Source organism: Dermacentor variabilis, chromosome 1 (assembly GCF_050947875.1).
Source record: "Dermacentor variabilis isolate Ectoservices chromosome 1, ASM5094787v1, whole genome shotgun sequence".
NCBI classification, from domain to species: domain Eukaryota; kingdom Metazoa; phylum Arthropoda; class Arachnida; order Ixodida; family Ixodidae; genus Dermacentor; species Dermacentor variabilis.
The window spans coordinates 207576840-207604339 of NC_134568.1; the positions used below are offsets into that span (position 1 = coordinate 207576840).

The window sequence follows — 27500 nt, forward strand, 5'->3', positions numbered from 1 at the left end:
GGTATACCCAAAAGCACTTAGATATTTGTAATGAATTATTTAGCCTTTCGTTGCATGGGTCAGCTGCCTTAACACCTGGCTACCTTGTAGGGGGGGACAGTGTATGCTGTATTTTTGGGTGTTAGTGGAAGAAAGCTAAATGTGCGCATACATGGTATATACAAATTAAACGTACGCATTTTTTTTTTTTCACAGCAACTTAAGATAGAGAAACTGCACGAGGAGTCTGTGAAAGCTGAAGGTGAGTTGTATGTGCACAACCAACATAACTCTACTTGATGACTTGAACCAACGCATTTCAACACGTATTTCTCTTCCAGATCGTGTGCCCAACCTTGACGTAAGTGCCTTTTTTTTTTTTTTACATTGCAACGGAACGAGAATTGTGTCGTACTTTTCTTTGGTAGAAATAGACAGCAGAAAGAGCAGTGGCAGATATAACCCAGAAAACGCCTAAAAACTTTAAAGCTGTAATATATGTAGAGCAACAGTTAACCCAGTGTACACAGCTTTCAGTGATGGTTGTCACTGATGCCATGGTGGGGTATTTCTGGCACAGTGAAAAGCTAAATTCTAATGCGATCAGCTTATCGCCAGCAGTGCTCCAGTATATTGTCCATTACGTCATACCCAGTTAAGTGTAGAAGTGAACATTAGCTATAGCAATATTTTATTAATGGCAACCTCTTGCAAAAAGAGCACAAGACCTACTTTAGCATCCTGTTAACATTGAAGTGTGTCATAAAATTGCATGCCAGTGTTTAAGTGTGCCATACGACCAATAACTAGTTTATACCAATACATACGAGAAATTCTGTGAGTAGGCTTCCTTGCATGGTTGCAGTGCCACCAAGACAGAAATAATACTGATCTTCTAGCCAGGTACGTACATGCTAGGTACAAGACGGGAAGTAAAGCACACATTGGCTGCTTTCTTCTTACCTCTAGCACCACAAGCTCCAACATATTGGCGACGGTGGTCATGTGGAGAAGCCTGCTAACAGGATTCCACATTTGTCTATTGCTTTAATTGTTGATCTTTTAGTTCTTATATTGCATGTTTATTTTTTGCTGGCACATTTTGCAGCTCCAAGATGAACTGACTGGACAGAATGACTTTGTCAGGCAGTACTTGGCAGCCCAACAACAAACGTATGCAATGCAACTTAAAGAGCGCAGACTGGCTGAGATGCGTAAGTAGATAATTCAATGTTTCATTGGTTGCACCTAACTGCATGAGGAGTGAGCTTACTTTTGCTTTATCAGTAGTAAGACTAAGCTTGCACCTCATGAAAGTTTAGTAATAGGTAAATCACGTTGCTCTGCCTTTAGTATTGTGCACCACAAAATATAACCTGCATCTGTATGGCGTTTCGGCTAACTTCTGCAAAGACTTAAAAAACTCATCTGTTTGCTACAATGCAACCAACTTAGCACTGTACACTGTCCTTTTGAGCAGCTAAAAGTTTAAAATTTAGTTTAAAATTTTTCCAGGCTGCAAAGAAAGTGCATGAGACTTGAAAAAGTACTACATAACTAGGGACCTACATGCAGCGACATTAGTGCACTCAAGCATGGTACCTACGAATTATTGATGCTGCATGCAGACCAAACACAGAAGTTCTTTAGAAATGGTGATGGATTGAAGACAATGGTCTTGGCTTCCACTGTTGAAGCAGTAAAGCAAATGAAGCCATGGGATATAAGATTAATAGCTCGTGCCAATTCATGAAGCTCTGCCAGTGTTTTTATTGTCGATCGATTGTGTAAAGGGTGAGGAGGTTTTGGCACTGTATGGTGATGCATCAGAGACAGTGGGTGTGACCATTGCGTCTAAATTTTGCTCACGGCATCAATAATTTGTTGGTAGCATGTTTAAGGACACTTATGTCACTTCGCAGAATCGGCCAGTCACATGGTACTTTTCAAAACCTCGCACACTTTCTTTGCAGCCCAAAAAAATTAAAATCAGAGCAGCTATCTTCACGGAAATTATCTGGATATTTCTCTATGGGCTATGCAACGTTTCCATTGAAGATTTTGCATTTAAAGCAATTCTTTAACACTTTCATGGACAGCAAGATTTATCAGTCTCACTTTTCTTGGCAACCTGACTGCACAGTATCAACTTTTCTGTGCAACTACGTATACGAACCTCCCGACTTTTTCTTGCACTTGATTGCATACTTATAGAAAAGAAAGAATGGTTACTGCAATTGTTTACTGCATTTTGCATTTCCGCATGTTTCGTCATTATTTCTGTCTTCCTTCAGGTCACCACAATGGTAAACGGTGACTCTTTTGAGAAAGACGTCTTTGTTGTACTAGAGCAAATGTATATAAAGCTGAAGCCCAATTTCTGCCACATTTATTTACTGAAAATACTTAAAAGCATGTTTCCATGACAGCTTTCTGCTTTTATGATTTGAATTTGCCATACTCCATATGTTGGAGTAATAAATTATCTAATTATTAGCATCACACACATCATGCGCTATCTATGATAAATGAAGCATTTGTTTTCCGAAAACTGTTGTGATAATGGACAGACTTGAAAGACAATGCTGGTATAAAGTTGGTCTTTAAGTAAACAGAACGAAAACATGCAACACATGCCCATGCTTCTTGTAAAGTCTGCTAGTGTACCTAGGGTACTTCCAATTGTTTTACAGGCAGTCATAAGTAGGTAGAAACAAGCAACAAAGGCATGTAATGCTCTCCTTGATGAAGTTGGCCTATGTGGACAATGGGACATATTGACACGTGTACTTGTATATCTTTTTCGAGTGACCGCTTTTCACCGTCTAACAAATCTTATCGATCAGTGCGGGGCGCGCCTGCATGTATCGGAAGTTTCTTGAATGTTCTTTCTGCTGTCTGTTGTCACACAAGCTGATTGCATGTGCGACATAAAACTTTCTGGAAGACACGCAGGCACAAGCAATTAATCTGGAACTTTCGATGGCTCGTGTAAAAAAGCTGATCAGATTTTCACCGATCACCGACTGTGTTCGCCCCTGTCACCATTCTTTGAATGCAGCCTGTTTTTGAGTGCACATGTTCGCCCAATAAATCGCTAGTTTCGTCATTCCCAGTTTTGCTGCTTTCTTCATCGTCACTACTACGTGACATCTGGTGGAGATGCTTTGAGTTCATGTACCGGACGCCCCCACAAAGCCGTGACCCAAGCTTGAATGTAGAAGACAACAGCGAGGTAGCCGCAGACTGCAAGGACTGCCCCCAGAGCACGGACTTTTGCCTGAGATGACAAGGAAGATCGTCACTAAGTCAACCCCAATGGCAGCCCCAGCATCCCCATCATCCCCCATCATGCTGCAGCAGCCCGGGGAGCCACCGACCTTCCGTGGATTATCATTTGAAGACCCAGATAACTGGCTGGAAACATATGAAAGGGTCACTGCATTCAACAACTGGAACTACCAACGACAAGCTCCAGCAAGTGTACTTCGCCTTAAAAGACGCCACCAGGACATGGTTTGAGAACCGGGAATCAACCCTGACTACATGGGACCTGTTCTGCAACGGCTTCCTGCAGACGTTCACAAGCCTCCTGCAGAAAGAGCTAGCCCAAGCTATCCTGGAAACCTGCATGCAGCTGCCGAATGAGAACATAGCGATCTTTACAGAGGAGATGACTCGCCTCTTTCGACACGCCGACCAAGACATGCCAGAAGAGAAAAAAAAAGTTCACTTCTTGATGCACGGTTTGAAGCAAGAGCTGTAATGCAAAAGGATAGAAACTTGGGGGGAGTTGGTACGGTAACATGATCTTGGATTGTAGTGCGAAGTGACACAGACAGAGACCTGTTTTTTTTGTAGTCTCTGTCCATGTCACTTCACACTACAATCCAAGATGAAGCAAGAGCTTTTCGCCGGATTGATATGCAACCTGCTTAAGACTGTTGCCGAATTTATTTCCGAGGCCACAACAATTGAGAAGACGCTCGATATGCGGACAGAGCAATATAATCGCAGACTGCTGACCGCAAACCACACCGACGCACAAGCACTCGGCAGCGATGACCTGCGGGAGACCATCAGAGCGGTCATTGGTGAGGAACTGCCTCAAGTGGCCTCACTCGCCGACAACGTCAAAGAAGAGGTTCAGCGATCGCTTGGAGTCCCTGAGGTGCAACCGCAATCACCGCAGCCCCAGCCAGAAGCGATGACCTACACCACTGTCGCCTGCCGTCAAGGTCCCCCTCCGCAATTGCGCCAGGGCCCTGTAACAACGCAATTCTGTCATCTACCGCCGCCAGCGTGCCCACCCGTCGCCCAGCACAGCTATGCAAAGAAGACTGACATTTGGCGTGTTCTCGACCACCATCCACATGTACCGCCGATGCCCCTATCGTGACTTGGGACTGTGAAGGTTCTGTGTCAATGCGCCACATCCACACCTTGGGGAGCGCCTTGTGATATCGCCGAATACATCGCCGCTACTCAGTGGAGCCCTCGACGACCATCCCGTTCGCTGTCACCAGGCCGCTACCTGTCGCCGCACCACCGTCCATACACTGGCCCAGCCCGGGGCTGATCCGTCAGCCCATATCTGGAAAACTAAAAGCAGCAACCGATGAAGGTGCAGTTGCTGTTCGTCGAACTGACGAAGATCCTGCGCCGCCGCCAAAGACTACCTAGACGACATAAAAACGACACGCCGCCATCCCGACAAAGCCTGGAAGCAAAGAATGCACCGATCAAAGACCTGACGACGCGACGTACCAGCCACACATCAACACAACGTAGCTGTGATCCACGCCAAGACCTAACTGCAACGCAAGACAAAGAACAACTGACCTCGACGTGCTTGTCGACGGCCATGCAGTCACTGCCTTAGTGGACACAGGAGCCGACTACTCCGTCATCAGTGGATTGTTCGCCGCCAAGTTGAAGAAACTCAAGACTGCACGAGACGGCCCTCAAATTCGGACAGCTGGAGGACACCTCGTAACGCCGATGAGAATCTACACGGCAAGAATTACAGTTCATGACCGGACCTACCCTGCAACGCTCGTTGTCCTTCAAAAGTGCTCGTGAGACGTAATTCTCGGCATGGACTTCCTGAACCAACACGGCGCCATCATCGACCTGACGTCGAAGTCGATAATGCTGTCCACGAACAAAGCAATGCTGATGGAGAGGCCTTACAGTCAGCGTGCCTTAAGTGTACTTGAGGACCAAGTCAACATCCCGCCTCGCTCCAGCATCATCATTTCAATTGGCAGACATAGAAGGCGTCATCGAAGGCGGCCGTCTTCTGCTCGACCGTGAAATTTGCGTCGCACAAGGGATCGCTCAACTGCACGGTTGAGCAAAAGTGAAAGTGATGCTGACAAACTTCAGCCAGGAGTTCAAGCACATCAACAAGGGCATGACAATCGCATACATCGAGGAAATTGTGAAAACCAGCAATGCATTTGTCCTCTCGGATTCTGCCGCATCTACCCCGACGACCATAGTTCTCAAACCAGATTTTGACATTAATCCAAGTCTCCCCCTGAGTGAACAGCAACAGCTCCGAAGTCTTTTGCGATGATACAAATACTGCTTTTCGACATCATCGAGGATTGGACAAACACCAATTGCAAAGCATCACGTAATAACAAGAGTGCGCTCGACCACTCCACCAGAGCCCTTATCGAGTTTTGATGCAAGAACGCAAAGCTGTTAGGCAACAAGTCGATGAAATGCTGCATGACGACATCATCCAGCTGTCGAAAAGCCCATGGGCATCTCCTGTAGTCTTGGCGAAGAAAAAGGACAGAATCCTACATTTCTGCGTCGATTATCGTCGACTGAACAATATCATGAAGAAGGACGCATACCCCCGCCCACCAATAGGCGACGCATTGAACTGGCTCTGCAATGCTAAGTACTTCTCGTCAATGGACCTCTAGCCTGGCTACTGGGAAATAGAAGTCGACGAGAGAGATCACGAAAAGACCGCCTTCATCACGCAAAACGGCCTCCGAGTTCAAGGCTATGCCATTTGGACTGTGCTCGGCACCTGCAACATTCCAGTGTGTGATGCACACGGTTTTAGCAGGATTAAAGTGGCAGACCTGTCTTGTTAACTTGGAGGACGTCGTCGTCTTCACCGGAAATTTCGACGATCACCTCAGGCGGCTTTTGACAGTACTAGAGGCCATAAAGTCATCAGGGCTTACTCTCAAGCCGGAAAAGTGCCGTTTCGGTTACAATGAGCTTCTGTTCCTAGGAAATCTGGAGTCTGCCCTGACCTGCAGAAGACAGCTGCCATCCCAAAGTTCCTGCAGCCCATCGACAAGAAGGCAGTGGGTAGATTGCTTGCCATCTGTGCCTACAGATGCTTTGTCAAGGACTTTTCATGCATCGCTGAGCTGCTGCCACATTCAACTAAATGTGATGTCGAATTCAAGTGGGAAACGCCGCAGGCCAACGCATTTCAAGAACTCAAACGACACTTGCAATTGCCGCCGTTCTTGCGCACTTCGATGAGGACGCCAATACTGAAATCCATAGTGACGCCAGTAACCTAGGCCCCGGTACCGTCCCAGTCCAGAGGAAAGACAGGCTTGAACGGGTGATAGCTTACGCTAGCCGGTCGCTGTCAAAAGCAAAAGGCAATTATTCTACGACTGAAAAAGAATGCCTCACCATTATTTGGGCTACAGCAAAATTCTGCCCTTACCTATATGGCAGGCCATCCAAAGTCGTCAGTGACTATCATGCATTGTGTTGGCTAGCGAATTTAAAGGACTCTTCAGGACGGCTGGCGCGGTGGAGCCTCAGACTGCAAGAATATGTCATCACTGTAATCTACAAGTCCGGACGAAAACACTCTGATGCCGACTGCCTATCACGTGCTTCCATTGACCCGCCACTGCAAGACGACGAGGATGACAACACCTTCCTTGGAATAAGCGCGGAAGACTTCACTGAACAGCAACGAGCAGACCTGGAGCTAAAAAGCCTCATCGAGTATTTGGAAGCGAACACCGATGTTGTCCCTAGGGCATTTAAGCGAGGATTGTCTTCATTCTGGCTTCAAAACAACCTACTCGTAAAGAGCTTCTCGCCAGTCCGCGCCAACTACCTTCTTGTTGTTCTCTTAGCGGTGTGTCCAGAAGTACTGCATGCCCTACATGACGATCCGACCGCTGAACACCTCGGATTCTCCCGGATGCTTTCGAGGATACAGGAAAAGTATTACTGGCTGCGCCTGATTGCTGACGTTCCCCATTACGTCGAGACATGAGAGACTGTCAGTGACGCAAGACACCACCGACAAGGCCAGCGGGATTACTACAACCGATCGAGCCTCCTTGCTGACCATTTCAGCAGATCGGGATGGACTTGTTGGGAGCCTTTCCAACGTCAACATCCGGAAATAAGTGGATTGTCGTGGCCGACGGACTACTTCACCCACTTCACTGAAATGAAAGCTCTGCCGAAAGTTAGCGCAGCTGAAGTGGCTAAATTCTTCGTCGAGTACATCTGCTGCAACATGGTGCCCCAGAAGTCCTAATCACTGACAGAGGAACGGCCTTAACAGTGAAGCTCACCCAAGCCATCTGCAGTAAAGCCAAACAAGCCACAGGAGGACAACTGCCGGCCACTCGCAGACAAACGGTCCTACGGAGCGCCTGAATAAGACCCTCACCGATAAGCTAGCAATGTACATCGACGTCGAAGACATGACCTGGGATGCCGTCCTGCCGTAATTAATGTTCGCTCACAACACGGCGGTGCAAGAAACAACACAGATCCCACCATTCAAGCAGGTTTACAGCAGGAACTTGACGTCGCCACCTATCTCCAGCTCGCCCGCCTGCAGAGGAGGGACAGCCGGCACTACGTCGAGTACGAGCCTGGCGACAGTGTTTCAGTTTGAACTCCAATACGCTGACGAGGGCTTAGCAAGAGGCTTTTACGCCACTATTTTGGACCCTACAAGATCATCTGATGCATTGGCGCACTATGAGGTTGTGCCAGACGGCATTTCGCTATCACAGCGGCACCACTCATGACCTGAAATAGTACATGTTGTGCGACTTAAGCCGTTCTACCAGCGCTAATGAACTTTGAGACATTGCATAGCTCAACCTTGTTTCTTTGTTGTTTTGTTACTGTTCAATAAGTGCCCCCCCCCCCCCTTTTTTTGCACTCCTGTCATGTTTGTAGCATCGGGACGATGCTGCTTGAGAATGCAATGCTTTTCTCCTGTACGTATTGCTTGTGAACAATACCTGACAAGGAACATAATTGTAACGCCTCAGATAGAGAATGATGCAGTCATTTGTTAATGAATGATCTAAGCTCATAGTAAAAAAATACTCCCTAGTTGTTCAAGCGGACAATGCAAGACTAGGGAATTTCATGACTATGTCTTGGCCAATCACAATTATCGAATCATTCGCAAATTCCCACCCATGATGTTGCACCGTTCCACTGCACTCTGCCTCCAATGTTGCGTGATTGCTCCCGCATACGAGGCAACCACGTGGCAGTCTGGGAAACCGAAGTCGACGCAGTTCCCACAGAAATCCTCAACGTTAGCCCTTTGCAATTAGTGGGCTCTCCGCAACTGTCAGGTTGTCAGGGCCCTCCGTTCGTGATAGTTACCGCTTCCACGGAGGGCAGTGGCTGTTGTCGCCTTAAAGGGGTGCGATCTTGTACGCATTCCAAAATAGAACGGAGGCGGTTCATTCTTTATGTCACGAAATAGGCGGTATGTTCTGTTCCATTCGTCCGATAGCAGACGACATGGAATGATTGACAGCAGATATCACGTCACAATTGACATCATGGCGTTCGGCACGGTTCAAATTGACGAATCGTATTTGGCTTGGTGGAACGAACCGTGTCCGTTCTATTTTGGAATGCGTACAAGATCGCACCCCTGGTCTGGCCATTTTGAGCTGACAAGTGCAGAGCATACATTGCGCGGCACGGAAAGACCTGAAATTTCAAACCGAACGCCATTTTTCCTTCTTCTTACGGCTGCCACGCTCCAAGTTGGATGGTGACGTAGTCGTGCCCCTGCGCCTACATAGTCATGTCCGCAGTGTGACGTCGCTCGTGGTGACAGATGACTTCGAGAATTATTCAAGACATATGTTACCTGTGCGATCTGTTGCTTGAATTTACGAATTGAAGTTTAGAGAAATAATAAAACACACAAATGGAATGTCTGCGTGTTTTTTTTGTTTTACTTCGCACCAAAGCAAGAGAGATGTACTTCTGCTTCGTCTGCTTGTTCTGGCAATCGTGTGGTCACATGCGCAGGTACCGAAACTATGTCATTTTCTACAGCGTTGCAGCGCGTGATCATGCTCAGCAATCCGCTTGTTCTGCCTCATTCATGTAGCACTGAATTGTACCGCTAGTCATGTTTTCTTGTGCACAGTGCGCTGTGCAAACGAGATAACAGCTCGCGTGCGACGCCATCGGCGGAAGTGCATAGTGCCAAAAAGAAAAACAAAAATGAAGGCGGGGCCTGTGACGCATGCGCCATGCAGTCCTCAAGGTCCGGTATGGGAAAACGCAGGGAAGGGATTTCGCTTGAGAACGCTAGACGGGGCGAGTGGAGAGAGAGTTTTGCTTAGCAGTGGAGCCCACCTGCTGAAATCATGGGTTCGTGGCACTGAAATATTTCTATCTCTGCTGTTAATGAGCCGATTTGAAACATTTTTGTGGCAGAACGCTTCCTAGAGGACACGTAACAACTTCCAGCGTATAACCCAAATTTGCTATGGGACCTGGTGAGGGGCCCTTGAAAGTGAGCTCCTTTGTTTGCGCATCACAGTCTATGTCGGACCCCGTTGCCACCTCGGTGAGTGCTGACGAACCCGCCTTGTGGGAAGCACCTAAGGAATGTCAGTTGTCGTTCTGAGACGTAACAGTGTATGCACCAATATGATATCCTATTTGTTGTGTATTATTGTAATATGCTGTTGCAATTTTGCACTAGGCAGTATAACAAACAACTCTGCTATCTTAATGCCCTGGAAACTGCAGGAACATTGTAGGTTTACAGTACCATTCTTAACTATTTGTCATAAAAGACTGTTTATTCAATGATGACTTGGCACTTGGACCATTGCATGTTCACTCTACTAAGATGCTGAAATAAATGTCGGAGAGGCGCCTTTCCTCATGAAAGATTTGCATGATTGCGCAGCCCAGCCATATGGCGTGGCAGATTGTTCAACTTCTACTTACGCCAGTGCCTCTGATGCCACCTTCCATCCCAGTACGAAACTTCCGGGGAAGTTTCATGACCAGATGTAAAGTATTGAAGGACCCTAGTAATATGGACTGTGTGAAATGCGAAAATGCTCTCATTAGGAAACTTATTGGCATCCAAATGAAATTTGTTGCACTTAAAAGGGCCCAGAAATACTTAAACATAGTAAGAAAACGTTGCCCATCTTTTAACAAGGCTCCTGTGACCACGTGAGCCAAATATTATTGTATGCATGCATGCAACAGGGAACTTGAAATCTCATGTCAAAAGCAGTGAAAAGTCGCTTGCTCTCGCTTCCGCAATGTTGTCGTGCAGCATCATCGCAAGCAGCTGGACCCACAACAGCTATCAGCTGATTTCGTGATTGCAAGAACATTCTCAGTAATACAATTATTGCTCATTTGAGTCAGTTAAATGAAATATATATATGTCTGCAATCTCAAAAAGACAGAAAAACTATTTCATTTTTGCACTGCTGGTCTAAACATGATAGTTGCACATTGCTGCATCTGCTGTACGTGGCCTTATGCATTAAAACTGTAGCATAATGCCGTGGCCACCATGGGGTGCCACGACGAGCTGTCTCGCATTCAACCTTTGGGCAGGCACAGTGGGGCATTGCTCCATTATGCCCCCCTTGCCGTCTCCCACACGTAGCTTTCGTCGCGCTCGTGGAAATGAAAGGCGACTGAAATCCACTGATCGGTCTCATAACTATGTCTAACTTCGCTTGTGCTTGAGGCATTCAAAAAAGTTTTGTAGCAGGAGATTCGTGAGGCAGCGTAATTTAATAGCGATGTCATTCTATGATAGGTTTGAAAATTTTCAATTTTGGATGCAAGTTGCGGACCATGTCGTAGGTAACCAACTAATCATTCTGTCAGTGTTTAGAGCTTTCATTTATTTATGAAATGCGGAAAGATAACGCACAACTGCAACTCGTATGAGTGCTGATAATGAGCTGTAGCAAACCACGAACACACTTTATAATTTTGTTGTATGCGTTGAAGTTTGGTGGAAATGAAGAAGAGCACGGAGCAGACACGTCTCTCACATCGGCTCCGTCTTTTTCGATGTTCCGCTGGCCAATTTTTCGAAGTACGACGATTTCGAGCACATCATCAGATTCGTGAAATTGCCCAGACTCGACTGATACGAAGTTTCGAGGTGGGAACCAATTTTTGACAATATTATTGTACTTTCTCTGTTCATCCCACTACGTGCGGAGCTAACCCTAGCGAGGAACAGGGCCCATTAGGCCTTGCCGGCCTACGTGCCAGGCGGACATGGGAGACTCCCATATGGAAGAGGAAGAGGACAACAACCAGGAAGATTTCGATTGGCAAGTGGCTACCGGACGACGATCCCGTGCTGGAAAGAAGAGCAGCAACGCGGCCAACACGACGCCAAGTACCTCGCAAGCGTCTGGCGGAGACGCCGCTACCAGCGGCAGCAAGGGACCCGCCACCAGCACTGGCTCTATCAAGAATCGTATAGTCAAGGCCTCAAGGATGCCTCAACTGCCCGAGGAGCATCAGAAGATTATAATCAGGCCACGAGGAGGACTAAATTTGAGCAAAGTAAGTACCACCGCTATTGGAACTGCAGTCATCGAGGCTTCAGGCCTAAAGGCAGAGCAAGCAAGTGAGGACATGGTGTGCCCCAACTTCACACAAAATATTGTGGTGGTGAGCACGCCTGAATCAGACCATGCGGCAAGGTACGTGAGAATCAAGTCCTTCAAAATCGTGGAAACATAGTACGAAGTCAATGCATACGAGACAGTCACGCACGCCACGTGCAAAGGGGTGATTAGACGAGTCGACATCAGGGACTCCCAGTCCACTATCTCTAGGAATATCATGCATGAGCGCAACCCGCTCGCTTTGGCCACCAAGCGCATCAAGACGTCGGGCTCAGTCATCGTCCTCTTCGATGGACTGAGAGTGCCAAACTTTGTGCGCTACGGGCCGACCTTGTTGAGATATCTCTACAGGAAACAATTTGATGTGTGCTTCACTTGTGGTAGGGTAGGACACCGCTCGGATGTGTGCCCCACGCCGGACTCTGTTCAGTGTAGAGGGTGTGGAGCCCTCAACCCACGAGCGGACCACGCTTACATTCTCTGTGGAGAATGTAAACGTTCTCAAGTTCCGCAAGTTCTGTGGAGGAGACCATCCCACCGGAGACAAGGCGTGCAAACAAAGATTTCAAACACGCTATGTGGTACGAGCTCACCGAAGGGAACGCGCCCGCTCGCGATCGGCCCCGAGGGAGAGACGCCGCTCCAAGTCGGGAGGAACGCAGGCGCGCTTAGAAGATGGAACACCTGGTGCCAAGCCAACAGTTGGGACCGCCTGGGCGGATAAAGTCAAAGGCGCAGTGAGAATCGTCGATGGCCCCACTACGCCGGCGGTGACTGAAAGCAATGATGCCAGAATAGAACAGTTGATTAGGGAGGTAAACTCATTGTGTAAAGCTAACGAAGAGCTGACCAAACAGGAAGTAGAAATGAAAAAGAAGGCACAGTCGAGCCCTGCCAGCGTAGCAGTAGCCAGACCAGCAGGTCAAAGCAACAGACCAAGTGAGGGAGATAACTTCCCCGCCCCGAAAAAAAGAGCAGTAAGCCCCGAAATTGACTCGGTTTTCTCAGTCCTCAGCAAGCTGAAAGAGGTAATCAAAGAAATTAGAGAGACGACGGAAAGAACTAACTTTAAAGTGGATAAACTATGGAAATAGAGGTTAACGGCCGAACAGCGACTCAAGAAACTCGAAACGAGATGTGACGACGACGAATTCTTGCCGTCAGAATCAGAAAGCGTAAAATCGCTCTCCGGAACGTCAGGGGGCACTCCAAAGAGATCGATCGTGGTTAACAGCAAAATTAACCCATCCAATAATCATGGATAGTGCCCAAAATTTTAGTGTGTGGCAGTGGAATTGTCGCGGATTCCTCAACAAAAAGGCATTGCTGCGCCAGTTAATTAGATTGATGGGGGTCAAACCAAAAGTAATTATGCTGCAGGAAACTTTAGCGGACGAAGTAAAGCTAACCGGGTACAAATCAGTATGTAAAGAAAAAGATTGCGGGAGGGGATTGGCCACCCTCGTTGACAAAAAGCTACCGTTTATCGAACACGATATCCATCTCTGATTGAGTAAAATCGAGTATATCCTAGTGGAATTCGTACTCAAAAGGCATAAGGGCAGGGCGCAGAGTATTTTCTGCCTAAACATTTATAGCAGTCCCACTGACAAGAACAAAGCTTTAGGGCACTTTTCAACAAGGCACTCGCAGTCGCAAAGAGCTCCCCGCTCATCATCGGAGGGGACTTTAATGCCCCCTACCAAGCGTGGGGATACGCTTGGAATACAAAGAAAGGTGAGGGGTTATGGGACCTTGCCACAGACCTGGGACTGTGCCTGATCACCGATCCGGCTTTCCCCACCCGCTGTGGCACGTCCACGTGCAGGGACTCTACACCCGACCTAACTTTTGTCAACAACTCGAAACAAGCTAGTTGGGAAAACTCGGGCACCGATCTAGGCAGCGACCACTATATCATACACATAGGTATAGATATGCCGAAACAAGAGACTAGAACCTTTCGGTGCACAGACTGGGACCGTTTTAGGAAATTTAGAGCGAAGAGACTAGAATCGGAACCGATAGAAGCGGGCAGACAGTCCTTCCAGACCTGGATCAACCAGCTCGAAGAGGATTTCAGGGGGGCCACTAAAGAAATTAAGACGGAAGAAAACATAGAGAGCATAGGCAGTAGGCTCGCGCATCTGATCGAGGCCAAACAATCTATCCTGCAAAGATGGAAAACGCAAAGACTGAACTGAAAGCTCAGGAAAAAGATAGTGTTGCCAAACAGACAGATCGAGGAGCATTCGAGAACGCTCGTGAAACAGCAGTGGGACGAAGTTTGCCACTTGGCAGACGGCAGAATCAAACATGGAAGCAGTTGGAACATCTTCAAATATCTATTGAACGAGAGCGACACTAAGTCAAACAAGAGAACGGCAATTACAAAACTAGTACATCAAGTCAGCCAGTACACGACTCGGGAGGTAGTCATGAGACAGCTCGCGAACAAATATCTCCCGCTCAAACAACCGGGCGATAGCGACGAACGCGTGGAGTACATGGGAGGACCGTGTGAGGAAATGGACTGCGATTTCACCGAGGGTGAGGTAAGGGCCGCCTTCCATGGTCTCTCTAGTAGATCGGCAGCTGGACCCGATGGTATTACCAATAAACTCTTAATGAGTCTAGACGATGAGTCGATCACTTTCTTGGCGAATCATTTCACCGAGTTGTGGAGAAAGGGAGACTATCCGGAGGCATGGAAGATGGCCAACACCATCCTCATACCAAAACCGGGTAAACTGCTCCATCTGGATAACCTACGCCCAATCTCGCTTACATCGTTCATAGGTAAAGCTATGGAACACGTTATTCTCAACAGACTCACTAGATACGTTGAGCAAAATGACATACTCCCGTATAACGTGATCGGTTTCCGCCTCGGACTATCGACTCGGGACGCCATGCTCCTGATCAAACACCAGCTCATACACGCGAGAGCGATTCTGGGACTAGATGTCGAAAAAGCTTTTGATCGCATAGAGCACAAAGCCATCCTCGAGGTTCTGTCCGAGCTGGGGTTGGGCGAGAGGCTATTCAGCGTAGTCAAGGCGTTTCTGGGTGGTAGGCAAGCGAGCCTCACGCTAGGAAAACTAAAATGAAGGTGATGAACCTGGGAAACAGGGGCACCCCGCAAGGGGCCGTACTTTCGCCCATGTTATTTAATCTAGCAATGACCAGAGTTGCAAGGAAACTGGAGAGTATAGAAGGTATACACTTTGCAATAGATGACATAACCATATGGAGCGCCAACGGTAATGTAGGCCAAACGGAGACCAGACTGCAGGAGAGCAACACGCCGTGGAAAGCACCCTAGGCAAGATGGGACTCAACTGTTTGGTGGCAAAGTCGGAGCTTTTGGTCCTAAAACATAGGCGCAGGGGTCGAAGACCCAGGGGCTACGTCCCTGAGGAGGAACCCAAGATTATCTCACGCTGTCACGACGGATCCGCGATCAAGCAGGTGGAAAAGATTAGAGTTTTAGGCTTCCACATAGCAGCGTGAGGTACCAACCTCAATGCCATTCAACATATTTCAAACAAGACGGACCAAGTCATCAGGTTACTATGGAGAATCAGCGACAGACACAGAGGCCTGGGTGAGGACAGCGCTCTAAGGCTAGTGCACGCCTTCGCTCTCTGCCACTTCACCTGTGTGGCAGGTCTATTTAAATGGTTGCAGGCCGAGCTGAACAAGCTCAACACTATGATCAGAAAGTTAGTCAAGGCTGCCCTAGGTATACCCATCAGCACCTTGAACGTGAAGCTCATGAACCTAGGCGTGCACAATACAAAAGAGGTGGCGGAAGCACAACAGATGGCGCAGCAGGAAAGACTGACGAAAACGCGAGCGGGCTGGCTTATACTCAAAGCGATAGGGATAGACCCCAATAGATCGATGCACCCGAATGAATCCGAGGTAGAATTGAGCGCGGACCTTAGAGACGCGATCAGAACCACCCCCCTCCCGAGAAATATGCACCCGGAACACAATGTTAGCAGGAGAAAAGCGAGAGCGAAAGCTTTGTTGAAAGAAATTGAACAGCTAGGACAACAGGCGGTCCTTGTAGACGCTGCCTGGGTCAAAGGCAAAGAGGCCTACACGGCCGTGGTGGTCGACAGCCGGGGCGAGGTGCGGGACACCGTCACGATTCTTCACTAAGGATTCCACGGTGGTGGAGCAAGCCGCGATTGCTCTAGCCATCAGGAACCGTAAATGGTCTTTCATCTATAGCGATTCCAAAGCAGCAATTAAGAGCTTTGACAAAGGCTATGTCGCTGGGACTGCGGCTAAATTTATCGACCAAGGTCGAAACAATCAAAACTAAAATCCAATTCCTGCACATATGGGACAAGTGAACGAGACTCGGCCCAACCTCAACGAGGTGACGAACGACCTGGCACAAGGACTTGCTTGCCGTGCCGGTCAGAACCGAACCGACGCCCACTACCATTCCGGGGAGCATAAAGCTCACTTACTAACTTACGACATCACTAAATATTACTACTTGGGGCGTAGGCAATTCCCACTGCCACACGTAAAATTCAACAGGGCTCAGGCAGTCACGCTACGTTTACTGCAAACCGGGACGTACCCCACTCCGTATTTCATAAATAAAATTCACCGCGAAAGAGAAATTAGGAAAGAATGTAACGTGTGCGATGGCATCATTGACATCAGACACATGCTGGCGGGCTGTCCCACAACTCTCACCGACCCCGAAGAAAAATGGCTTTACTGGCACAAGATGATATCAAGCTCTTCATATCAAAATTAACTATGAGCTGTCCAGAGGGTCCACGATGGCATCATGAGGGTCGGCCTGGCGGTGCCGATGGAACACGGCCCGCCTGGGTCTGAGAAGACCGGGCTTCAGGACTCTAATAAAGTTTTGTGAATGAATGAATGAATTGAAGTTTGGTGCGATCATGTTCTATTGCATTTTCAAAAAAAAAGAAAACTTTATTTTGCCATATTTGTATCACTGAGGCTTTAAAAATATTAGAATAAACAAGTTGCAGGGTGACCACACTGATAAATGGCTTTATACAAAACTCAGCCGGGGCTCTTTCAGTGTCTTGTGTACAACTAGGTGGCATCTCAAGTTTGTGCCAAGTAGTTTTTACGTATATGGTGCTGAAAGGAGCAGTTGCACAAAGGTCTGCCGTTTTGCAATTTTTTTTATGTGGAAAAGTCACACCTCATACTGTAAAGGCCAGGTTAATGAGTGTCAAAAGAATTTTCAGTCCTTTGTATCCATCGCTACTTAATTACTGAGGTTCACGAAACAATTATTAGTGTCACACATTACATTCACCTTCTTAAAAACAGTGTGTGTGGATTATGAACTGCATAGCATGTGCTGCAGAGATTAACTTCCTAACTGCCAATGACGAATCAACTTGTGACAATGTGCGGTCGATAACGAGTTAACTCGTCCAATTTTTTATGCGTTAGCATTCCTTGGGTACTTCACAAACTTTTAGGGGACTATCTATGTTTGTATCTAACCATTTTCCTGCCTGTTTGGGTCACAGGGCAGTCAGGGATTGAGTGTGTAGCACATCAGGCTGCTGCGCTGAGGTAACAAGGTTCGAAACTAACCGTTGGACCAACTTGGGTCACTGAATATGTGGCAATGTGACCAACAAACCTCTTTCATCCCAACTGGGTAGTGTTAGGAACGGCCTGCGGAGGTGCCGACATGCAAAGTTTTCTCAGCCAGCTGCAGCTGCGAGCGTGGCGAGCTTCCCTGAAGCGACCATGGAAACCTTCACCACCTGCCACGGTGACTCGTTTCGTAGGGACGACGATGTGCCGCGTCAACACTCCCTCGGCGCCGCTATGACTAAATGCGGTCGGCGGACCAAGCATTGTTCGTGGATTCTCCGTGTCCACTGTTTGAAGCAGGGGAGCTCCTGGAAAATAGTTTGCGCAGCCGTCTCGCGGGGCTTAGAAGTCATGGACGGACGCGGTGGCCATTGTCTGCGGGGTCAACACTAGGATGAAGAGGCGCCTGCCCGGACCAAGCCCTGTGTCTCCAAGAACCCACTCACCTCGGCGTGGTCAGTAAAACCTGTGTGGAAGTGTGTGTAACCCTCCCCCTAAAAGGCGGGTCAACTACGATGACGTTGGACGCTACGAATTGGCGGTGAACTGCCGTTTTTCCCTCGCCTAGGGATCTAGGGAGGACAGAGTGTTTATAAGCAGCTGTTGTGCGTCTGCTGAGGGTGCTTTCTCTCGCAGTCATGCGAGGCTGATGAACTGCAACGTCCTTATGTAGATACTGTAAATAAACCCATATTCCTCATTCTCTATGAGAAGCAGTCCTGCCCTTCAACAACGTCCTCAGCGTGGATAAGTTGGACGAGAGCATGGGCCAGCTACCATCTATTTCATGCCCGACTCCAAACTTGACAGCTGGTTGCCAGCGGTGGGATTGACCTCTCAAACATTACAGTAGGTGTAACATAAAACCATTCCAATCTAATTTAATTTTTATATGTAACAGGCCATTAGCCCTCCGTGATAGGCCAGAATGGTTAGAGTCCAGCCCATATGGGCGGTTGCCATGCCCATGTGGGCAGAGTCCGAAACGTTTTGACCTATGGGTGATTTGGTATAAAAACAGATTTGAATAGTTTTACATTATACTGGTCTCTAATGAACCGCTTTGATGCCAACTTGTGTTACTGGGTATGTGTCAGTAGGTGTGTGCCGATCTTCAGTGAACATCTTTGACGTCAACTTGGGTAACTGGGTACCTCCCACTGGGAGTGTGCCGCTGTACAATGACGAAAAATACCTCTTAAATTTCTCCGATGCTGAGTGGAAACATGTCCACGTCACAAGGGTCCTTCGAGGACAGTAACCCGACGCATTAGCAGGCTGTGCCACAAATGCACTGGGTATGTGCCGCTTTTCAATTAAAGGCTTTCACTTAAACTGTGCAATTAACACACTGGGTATGGCCACCCTTGAATGAACCTCTCTGAACCTCTCGCCAACTTGGGTCACTGAGTACGCGGCCAAGCGAGGGAACAATTGTCAGCGATCGCAGGTACCGGCACACTGCACTTCTTGACTCAGGGGCCACGCATGGACTTCTCAGCAGTGCCACTAGATGGTGCAGCATGTCTAGAAAGAAGCGCGAGAGAGGGGTGTCCAGTTGCCGTATGATGTGCTCACATGCACCAGCGTGCCATGAATTTTGGAGGCCATGTGCAGGCTTCATAGCGGCAGCTTTAGATGACACCGAGTGTTCTTAGCAGGGCGTCTACCAAGTTTACATTTCCGAATTCCCCGAGCTTTCCAGGTTTTCCCTGAGCGGCTTTGCAAAATTCCCTGACTGACACAGAACCTTGTTTTATGTCAAGACAGGCTGACACCTTGTTGCCTGATGCTGTCACTCTCTAGTAATCAAGCTAAAAGATAAGCGAAACGACTTAATCCAGTTTGAATAGTCAGGAGTAGCATTTATTTAATTCAAAAAGAAATCAGAAGGGAGGCGTTAGTAAAGTACACAGCGAAAAAAATACCTTTAAAAAAGTTACTTATTGCTAATCGAATATTATCAAACACGAATAAAAAGGAGATCCATGAGGAAATAAATATTTTCGAATATCCCCTTCAGTCACAAATTATGAATAACTGTTGATACATGCTTGAGACTCCACTAAAAGGGACAAAATGACTCATAGCATTTTATTATGAGTCATTGTAATTACAGAGTAAGTAAATGTTTGAATAATTTAAAGTCAGTCATGCTAAGTTTCTTCATAAAAGTGATTAAATCCCCTGCTCGAATTACATGCACAAGTTATTCATTGGCTTCAAGCCCCCATGTCAAGAAAAAAATTAATAAATTTCGAGGTTGATGCCGACATGCTCCACGTCAAAAGTCACGTAAAACACGGTAGCGCCTTCACCAAAGCAGTATTCTGTAATGATACATATCACTTATAAGTAAAATGGAAGTAATTTAGATTATCACAATGTTCAGCAAGTTTAATGTTTGTGCTCTATTCCTTGCTACCACTGCACATAAATGGCAAAAATAAACCGCGTTCACAAATGTGGACAGCGTGACCTAAGGGGATGCGAGTTATTTCTATCAACTGATAGCAAGCTCATTGGTATGAGGCCCGAACTTTGTCGCAGGTGAGATTCAACAGCTGGTGGGTCAACCTCAACTGTCCTGACGTACTCTCATCCCGCGCACAATGCCTCAGTGTTGCGTTTCACTGCTTTAAATTTTGCTTTGGATGAGAGACACCTGCATCTCGGCGTCAGTCTACACTCAACCTCCTTAAAAGCAGCGGCACGCTTCCTTTTCTGTTCATTCCTCAATGCACAAGTCCTTTCTGTCCACGTCCTCCTGCCACCGCGCGTTCGTCCCACGGGCCATTTGAAGGATCCTCTAGGTCAATTTTACAGTCCAATTCCGATTTTTCGGACCCCCTAGGGGCCGCGAAAACGTCCGAAAAATCAGGCAGTTCGAAAAAATGAATGCATGATTCTTGCTGCCCTTAAGGGTTCAAAGCGCCACAGGCACATCCGAAAAGGTCTGCCAATACACTTATTACGCATATGGGTGCTCGTACTGTGACAGGAGATGACGCGTGTACAATTAAAGATTACATACAGTGTCCCGTGACAATTGCCCCTTCCCACGCATCTTATGCTTCACTGCAATGCTTTCGCGCATGCTTCACCGCGTGACATTGCTGCATTGAGGCGAAGCTGACTTTCGGGACATGGCATTCTGCAACGTGCCGTGCTTTCCGAGCTTTGAAGCCAATCGCGAGTCGGTTGCTGACAGCGGTGAATTCTTTCAATGGAAAACATGGCGCTGAACGGCAAGAAGCTTACTAGCGAACGTCGAAGCACCGGAGCGTTTGCCGCGGTAGTGGCTACGGCTGCCAGCGGATCTCTGTCCGAGAGCGCCGGTTCAAGGCGGCGAGGTAATAAAAACGGCGGCAATGGTGGCTTTGATTAGTGCCGTTTCGTTCTTGCGTCCGAAATTTCAGACGTTCTTATACACTGACTCTATGAGGTACGTGGTGGCACCGCGAAGCTGTCCGAATTATCGGGCGTCCGGAAAGTCTCGTTGGTTGCACACTGGAAAGCCCTCCAGCCGACGACACAGCGTCAAAATACGATTCGTTACGATCCCTCTGTTACTAAAGCCAGCACTATCGCGACTTTCGTTCGCTTTCAATAAAATTACAGCTAATTTTCCCTGATCGAAGCACAAATTCCCTGAGACTTCCCGGTTTTCCCGGTTGGTAGACACCCTGTCTTAGGGAAGCACAAAAGAGGAGTCCCACTGCAGTAAATACCTCATACATAAAGTATAAACCCCATGCAAGCGATCTTGCACGCGACAGCAACAAGCGACGCGATGGAGATGGCTGTCGCGTTCGCTCGTCGCCTACAAGTTACACCCCGTGCGAGCGATGACTTCAAGCGACGTCTCCCCAGTGTTGCCGGTATGAGGGCAGCAATATAGGCGCCGAAACTAGCATGACGTGTGCTTTATTAACTTAAGTTGATGTATTTTACTGTAAAAAGCAGCATAAAATATTTCTGAAAGTCTTGCAGTAGGTTCTTATCCTTGCACATATAAAAATTCAATCGTTTGCTCGTTCCATGCGACAATCGGAAGTGCTGGAGTTATGTACATCCAGTTCCGGCTTTGCGCTATTGGCTAGTCGCTCATAGCACTTCCGGGCGATGAGCGACGAATTCTAGATTTGCAGAACCGAGCGATCGCGCGACAAGACCAAGCGATCTGTTCACGCGAGCCCGATCCGTCGCTCGTAGCTGTTGCGCACAAAATCGCGCTCATGGAGTTTAGCCTTAACTTGTTTCGATGGTGGCAACACATTGTGTCACTATATCATTCAATGCTAGCACATTACAGTTGACAGTCATCACGAGATGGGTGCTGCTGCAAGTTTTTTAACTGTTCAAAAAAAATACACTTTGTCACTGAATAAATGTGCTCAAAGGGTCTTTTTACAAGCTTTGAGGTTGTATTATTTTACTAAGAAGCCAACAAGAGCATATCTAAAGTTTTAGTGCCTACAAACACTTTGTTTTAAAAATGTGCCATCAGTATTGCAAGCTGCTCGTGCAGCTGTGAAGCACGCTGCAAGTATTTTAGGCAATGACAATGGTTCGAGTGAAGATTCTGAACTTGAAAAATCGTCAAGCAGTAACAATACAGATGACAAGTCAGACAATGTGGCCAGCACCTGGAACTGGGTTTGTCTTAACCAAAACAATGTCTCCTGCGCAATCAAGCTGCCTTTCTGCAATTCCTGCATCTTTCATTTCATTTATGTACAAATAAAAATTGCACTATCTTGTAACTTTGACACATAACTAGTGCACAATGTATTTCGCTAATTTTTTTGCAACAAGACCAGTATAAGCACCTGAGGCATTCTTGGTACCATATCTTTTAGAAGAAAAAAATGCAAGTTAAAAAAATTCACTTGTAATCTACATGACTGTCAGCTGGACCAAAAACTATTTATTTATTTATTACCCTGGTTATCAGAGAAGTGCTTAAAGGATTAATACAGCAGCATCGACTGAATTACACTTGTAAACTAATTTTGAAAATTGCTATGTTACAGTGAAATGAAAGTAGTTGTGGCACTTAATTGCAAGAACATAGCCATAAACTACCTTTGGACAAAGCTGATTCATTTCGGATGCCACTGATTATCAAGGCATTGTAATAAAATTTGTTGAGAGCTTATTTGAATTCATCTGCCAAGTTTTAGTGTTGTGATCACAGTTGGTGTTTGACAAGTTATGCATACAACAAAAGAAACCTTGGTAAACACACAATGCCCTGCTTATTTTAAAAGCTTCTCACCTTTATATAGGTTAGTTCTTCTAAAGTGCAACTTCTAGCCTGCAAGGCTGTTAAGGTTGTGTTAAGTTGCTCACGTGGTGATAGTAGTGCACATCTAGTTAACTTTCTGCTACAGTCATCGCGATTCCAATAAACAGGCTGGAAAAATATATCTGTACTGGCAAGCACACGAGCATTAAAGGATGCGCATGTGCAATGCAATGCCTTGACGCCTGGTACTTGCTTCATCTGAGGGCGCAAGAATTCAGTTTGGCATGCACTCACAGAACCCGTAATATTTTGTCCCTGCCTGTACATGGCATATAGTGCTTAAAGCACAACTGCATGCTTGGCAAAATTGAAGGTATGCTTCACTATTATAACCTATTACTGATGAAGTTTATCAGACACTACGTTTACAATTACATATTCACTTTGCACTAAAACTTTTACTAAGTCACCTCGAGGATGTGTGCTGATTGCACCACTGGCTCCAAGCCCTGTCACAATGCTTCAGAAGTCACGCCCTGGTTGTGCTTACACGTCTGCTTGCCGCATAGTGGCCCTAAAACAGCCATGTGTGGCATAATGTATTTCGCTTTCACTTTTGCCAAGGATTTTTGTAACGAGCGCATATTAAAAAGACAGATGACAATTATTGTTTGAGGGCGAGATATGCCTCAGAGGGTGTAAACTTTCTAAATGCAAAGCATTGTTGTCCAAGTCAACCCAGTTTTTATTTTGTATCTGGAAGTTCTTGCGGGTCGCACCTTCTAAAAAAAGCAGTGGTAAAGATAAAGAAGCTTTAATTCGAATAGTCATTGTACATGACTTCCACCTGAATTAAATGAAAAGCTTTGTGCCCTGAAAGAGTGTGTAGAACTGCATAATCAACCATGACGATGCTGCGCCTCTTGACACGCTGCTTTGCATCAAAGGCTGGGCACCTCTTGCACTTGTAATAGCGCAAGAGTTCACTCTGCTGGGCCACACATTGCACTCGCTCCGTCCTAGGTGACTGCGTATTTCTAGAAACGCACATACATATAGGATCCTGCCCCCCTCCCCTCCCCCCCCATATATCTCTTAGCATGTTAGAAAGAAAGGTATTGCGCTTACTGCTGCACTATTCTTGCTGAAATTTTGTAGAAGGATTGCATTTTGGAGTTCACGTCATTCAGTGTAACACTTTCAACAGTTAATTCCCTGCTTTTGAAGAAAAAAGTGCAAATTTGCCTCCGCTTATAGTGATGCGAGCTGCTGCTGCAACAGAGCAAGCATGAACTTGTGTCGCCGCTTGCTGGCAGTTGCGGAACGCAGCATTTCAGGGAGGGCTGCCGCATGTTCCAGGAGCAGGCAACACGTCGCAACCCCCTCTGACCAGGTACAAAAAGCCTGGGGAGTGATCACAAACGAATCAAAATCAGTTTTGGAAGGACAGTACCACTGATAGAAACTAAAGAAAGGAAATGTATGAGCAAACTGAATGACAGGCAGCTACAAGTGGTGAAAAACATTGAAAACATGTTATCCAAGCAACCGCAAAGGGCCTGGACATACGAGTTAATAGGTATTTTTAAACAAGAGCTAGAGAAGGGACAGATTAGGAAACTAGGACATAAGTAGGGAAAACAAACCGAAAAGCTGGTGGGACCGAGAAGTTAAGGAGGCCATAGAGCAACGCAAAGATGTGTGCAGAAAACACAGAGCAGCAAAGAGAAGGGGAGCCCCACCAGAAGAGGTGGAGACAAAATGGGAGAATTACCTTGCAATGAAAAGAGAAGCAGCGGCATTATTTGAAGAGAAGATAGCAAAAGTTGGGGTACAGTGGTTGTTAGAGATAAGAAAATAAGACAGAAATGCCTCTAAGAAGTTTTAAGAACACATAAGGCAACAGAGTAAGAAGACAGAGGTGGTTCAGCACTCACTGACCACACCAGAAGGAACAAAGGTAGAGGGAGAGGAAGCTCAGGAATATATTAGGTTAACAATAGAGGCAGCATTTGCAGAGCCAGAGGGTAGCGAAATGGAGAACAATGACAACGGCAGGACAGAATTAGAGGAGGAGAACAGAGGGATGACAAGTAAGGAATGGGACAGAATTGAACACAAGGTCCCCACGGGAACAGTGACAGGACCTGATGACATACGTATGAAATTGATAAGCATATTAGGCCAGAAAAGTAAATTAAAATTATGACAGCTTAATGAACAAATAGTTGCAGGGGGAGTGACAGGACCTGATGACATACGTATGAAATTGATAAGCATATTAGGCCAGAAAAGTAAATTAAAATTACGACAACTTATTGAACAAATAGTAGCAGGGGGAGATGTTCCACAGGACTGGAAATCAAGCAGAATGATATTAGTTTACAAAGGTAAGGGAAGTAAGGACAACATTAAATCCTACAGGCCAATAACTATCACATCAGTCATATACAGAGTAGCAATGCAGATGGTGAAAAAGAGAATGGAGGAATGGGCAGAACGTGAAGAGATCTTGGGAGAACTGCAGAATGGATTTAGAAGGAACAGAAGGCTAGATGATAATTTATTTGTTATAACACAGTGCATAGAGATAGCGACAGCCAGGCAGAAACCGCTATGGATAGCTTTTTTAGACATTAGAGGAGCCTATGATAATGTAAACCGAGAAAAGTTATGGAGCCAGTGGAAGGAATATGGTCTAGATAGAAAGTTGGTTGGATTCCTACAACAAGTTTATACAGATAATGAGGTAGAGATATCATGGGAGGGGGAAACTACAAAACCAGCTAAAATAAGAAGTAGTCTCAGGCAGGGCTGTCCATTGTCGCCACTGCTTTTTATGATTTATATGAGCCAAATGGAAAAGAGGCTAGAACAGAGCACAATAGGAACCGACATAAGCTATATGCTGGAAGGGCAGAAGGTAGCTCAAGTACTAGCCGGAGTGATGTATGCAGATGATATTGTACTGCTTGCTGACACCCGAGTAGGGCTACAGCAACTAATGAGGATATGTGGAGAGGAGGGAGAAAAATTGGGACTGCAATTCAGTAGAGAGAAGTCTGGGATAATAGTATATAATGAAGAAAGGGGGGAACCATTGGAAATACAAGGCACTAAGATTGATCATGTTGAAAAATACAAGTATTTGGGCATATGGCTAAATGAGGGCAAAAAATACTTGGAAGAACATTAAAAAATTACGATTGAAAAAGTGAAAAGGAACTCAGCTGTAATGAAACACAAGGCACTGTGGAACTATAATAGGTACGAGGTGGTTAGAGGGGTATGGAAAGGGGTTATGGTACCTGGCCTCAAATTCGGATATTCAGTACTTTGCATGAAATCGGAAGTTCAGGCATGCATGGAAACAAGACAGAGAAGTGTAGGCAGGTTGGCCTTAGGAGCGCACGGGAACACCCCTAATGAGAGAGTGCAGGGGGACATAAGATGGACGTTATTCGAAGGTAGAGAGACAATCAGTAAGCTAAAATATGAACAGAGACTCAAAGCACTGGGGAAAGAAAGGTGGGCGTGAAAAGTTTGAACACAAAGTGGACACTCAGAACTAGGAAGCTGAAGATTAGATACCTACAGCCGAGGGAGGGGGTCCAACGTGGTTCTAGTGTGGGAAAGAAGGTGAAGGAGACGGAAAGAAAAAGGTGGGAAGAAAGAATGCTCGGAAAGCCAGTGCTAGCTATGTATAGGACACAAAAACAGGAGATAAAGAGTGAACTCTTATTTGATAACTCGCGGGGCAGCTCACTATTATTCGAAGCTGGGACGGGGGTTTTGAGAACGAAAACATACAGGGCTAAATTTGAAGACGTGGACCTTTTATGCGCAGCTTGCGGAGCCGAAACTGAGACCACAGAGCATATAGTGCCGAGATGCACAGACCTTTGCCCGACTCTGGCTGAGGGAACAGTGACAGCTATGGTAGGGGCATTAGGTTTTTCCAGGGAATGAGGGCAAATAGACGAGAAAAGAGTAGCAGTAACGAAGGGGAGGCTAGAGGATTGGTGGAGGAAGTCAAGGGAGAGATAATACCATAAATCGGGGAGCTAATGTTTTCTATACCATTTCAGATATCTATTTTGTTGGGAAGAGGGGAGTGAAAACTAGTTTAAGGAGAAGGGGATATAAAGGAAAAAAAGGAGGGGGGGCAAAAGGCTAAGTGGCGCCCCTTACAAAGGGTGTAGCCGCCATCCATCCACACAATGTTGTTTTGAAGTACGCTGCTGTATTACATCATGACTAACCTATATAGGTCCTAACAAACTACTAGTAGCTTTTGCGCATGTTAATTACAATATATTTTATTTATAGATATTTTAAGTACCTTCAGAAAGGCATTGGGTAAAAGGGGAATACACTTACACCAACATAAAGCAAACATTATTCAATGCAGAAAAAAAAAGCATCATGTAAAAAGCTTTATTAACACAACACAATACAAGCACACAACATCAAACTAAAAACAGGAAAAAGTATGCACTGAAAGATACTAGTAAATATTTATTGAACATTATTGAACTACAGAGTAAGCATACAAATGCAAAAATTACTATATCAATTGCTGAATCACCACAATGCCAAATAGAAAAGAGGAAAGCTAGGCAGACAACAATTAAACTCTGCCATCTATGATAAGCTACTACTTCAGACAATGAATGGTATGTGAACCCACTCATTATTTGTTCAGGAAAATAAATAAACATAAGTACAGACTA

General features: G+C 46.3%; 2 protein-coding genes across 6 annotated transcripts in view; one reads left to right on the forward strand and one right to left on the reverse strand.

The window, feature by feature from the left end:
• The window catches only part of LOC142591560 (VPS9 domain-containing protein 1-like), a 106148-nt gene that overhangs the window by 63300 nt on the left and 15348 nt on the right, over positions 1 to 27500 (reverse strand). The window lies entirely within an intron of this gene.
• Positions 1 to 27500, forward strand: part of LOC142591543 (uncharacterized) — a 124473-nt gene that overhangs the window by 809 nt on the left and 96164 nt on the right. For all 4 annotated transcript variants that reach the window (XR_012830457.1, XR_012830456.1, XM_075703864.1 and 1 more), the window contains exons 2-4: positions 196 to 241; positions 321 to 340; positions 1088 to 1193. Coding sequence is in view for 2 of the 4 variants with exons in the window: in XM_075703864.1 (XP_075559979.1) it covers positions 196 to 241; positions 321 to 340; positions 1088 to 1193 (172 nt within the window). In the remaining 2 variants the exon portion in view is untranslated. The remainder of the gene's footprint in view (positions 1 to 195; positions 242 to 320; positions 341 to 1087; positions 1194 to 27500) is intronic.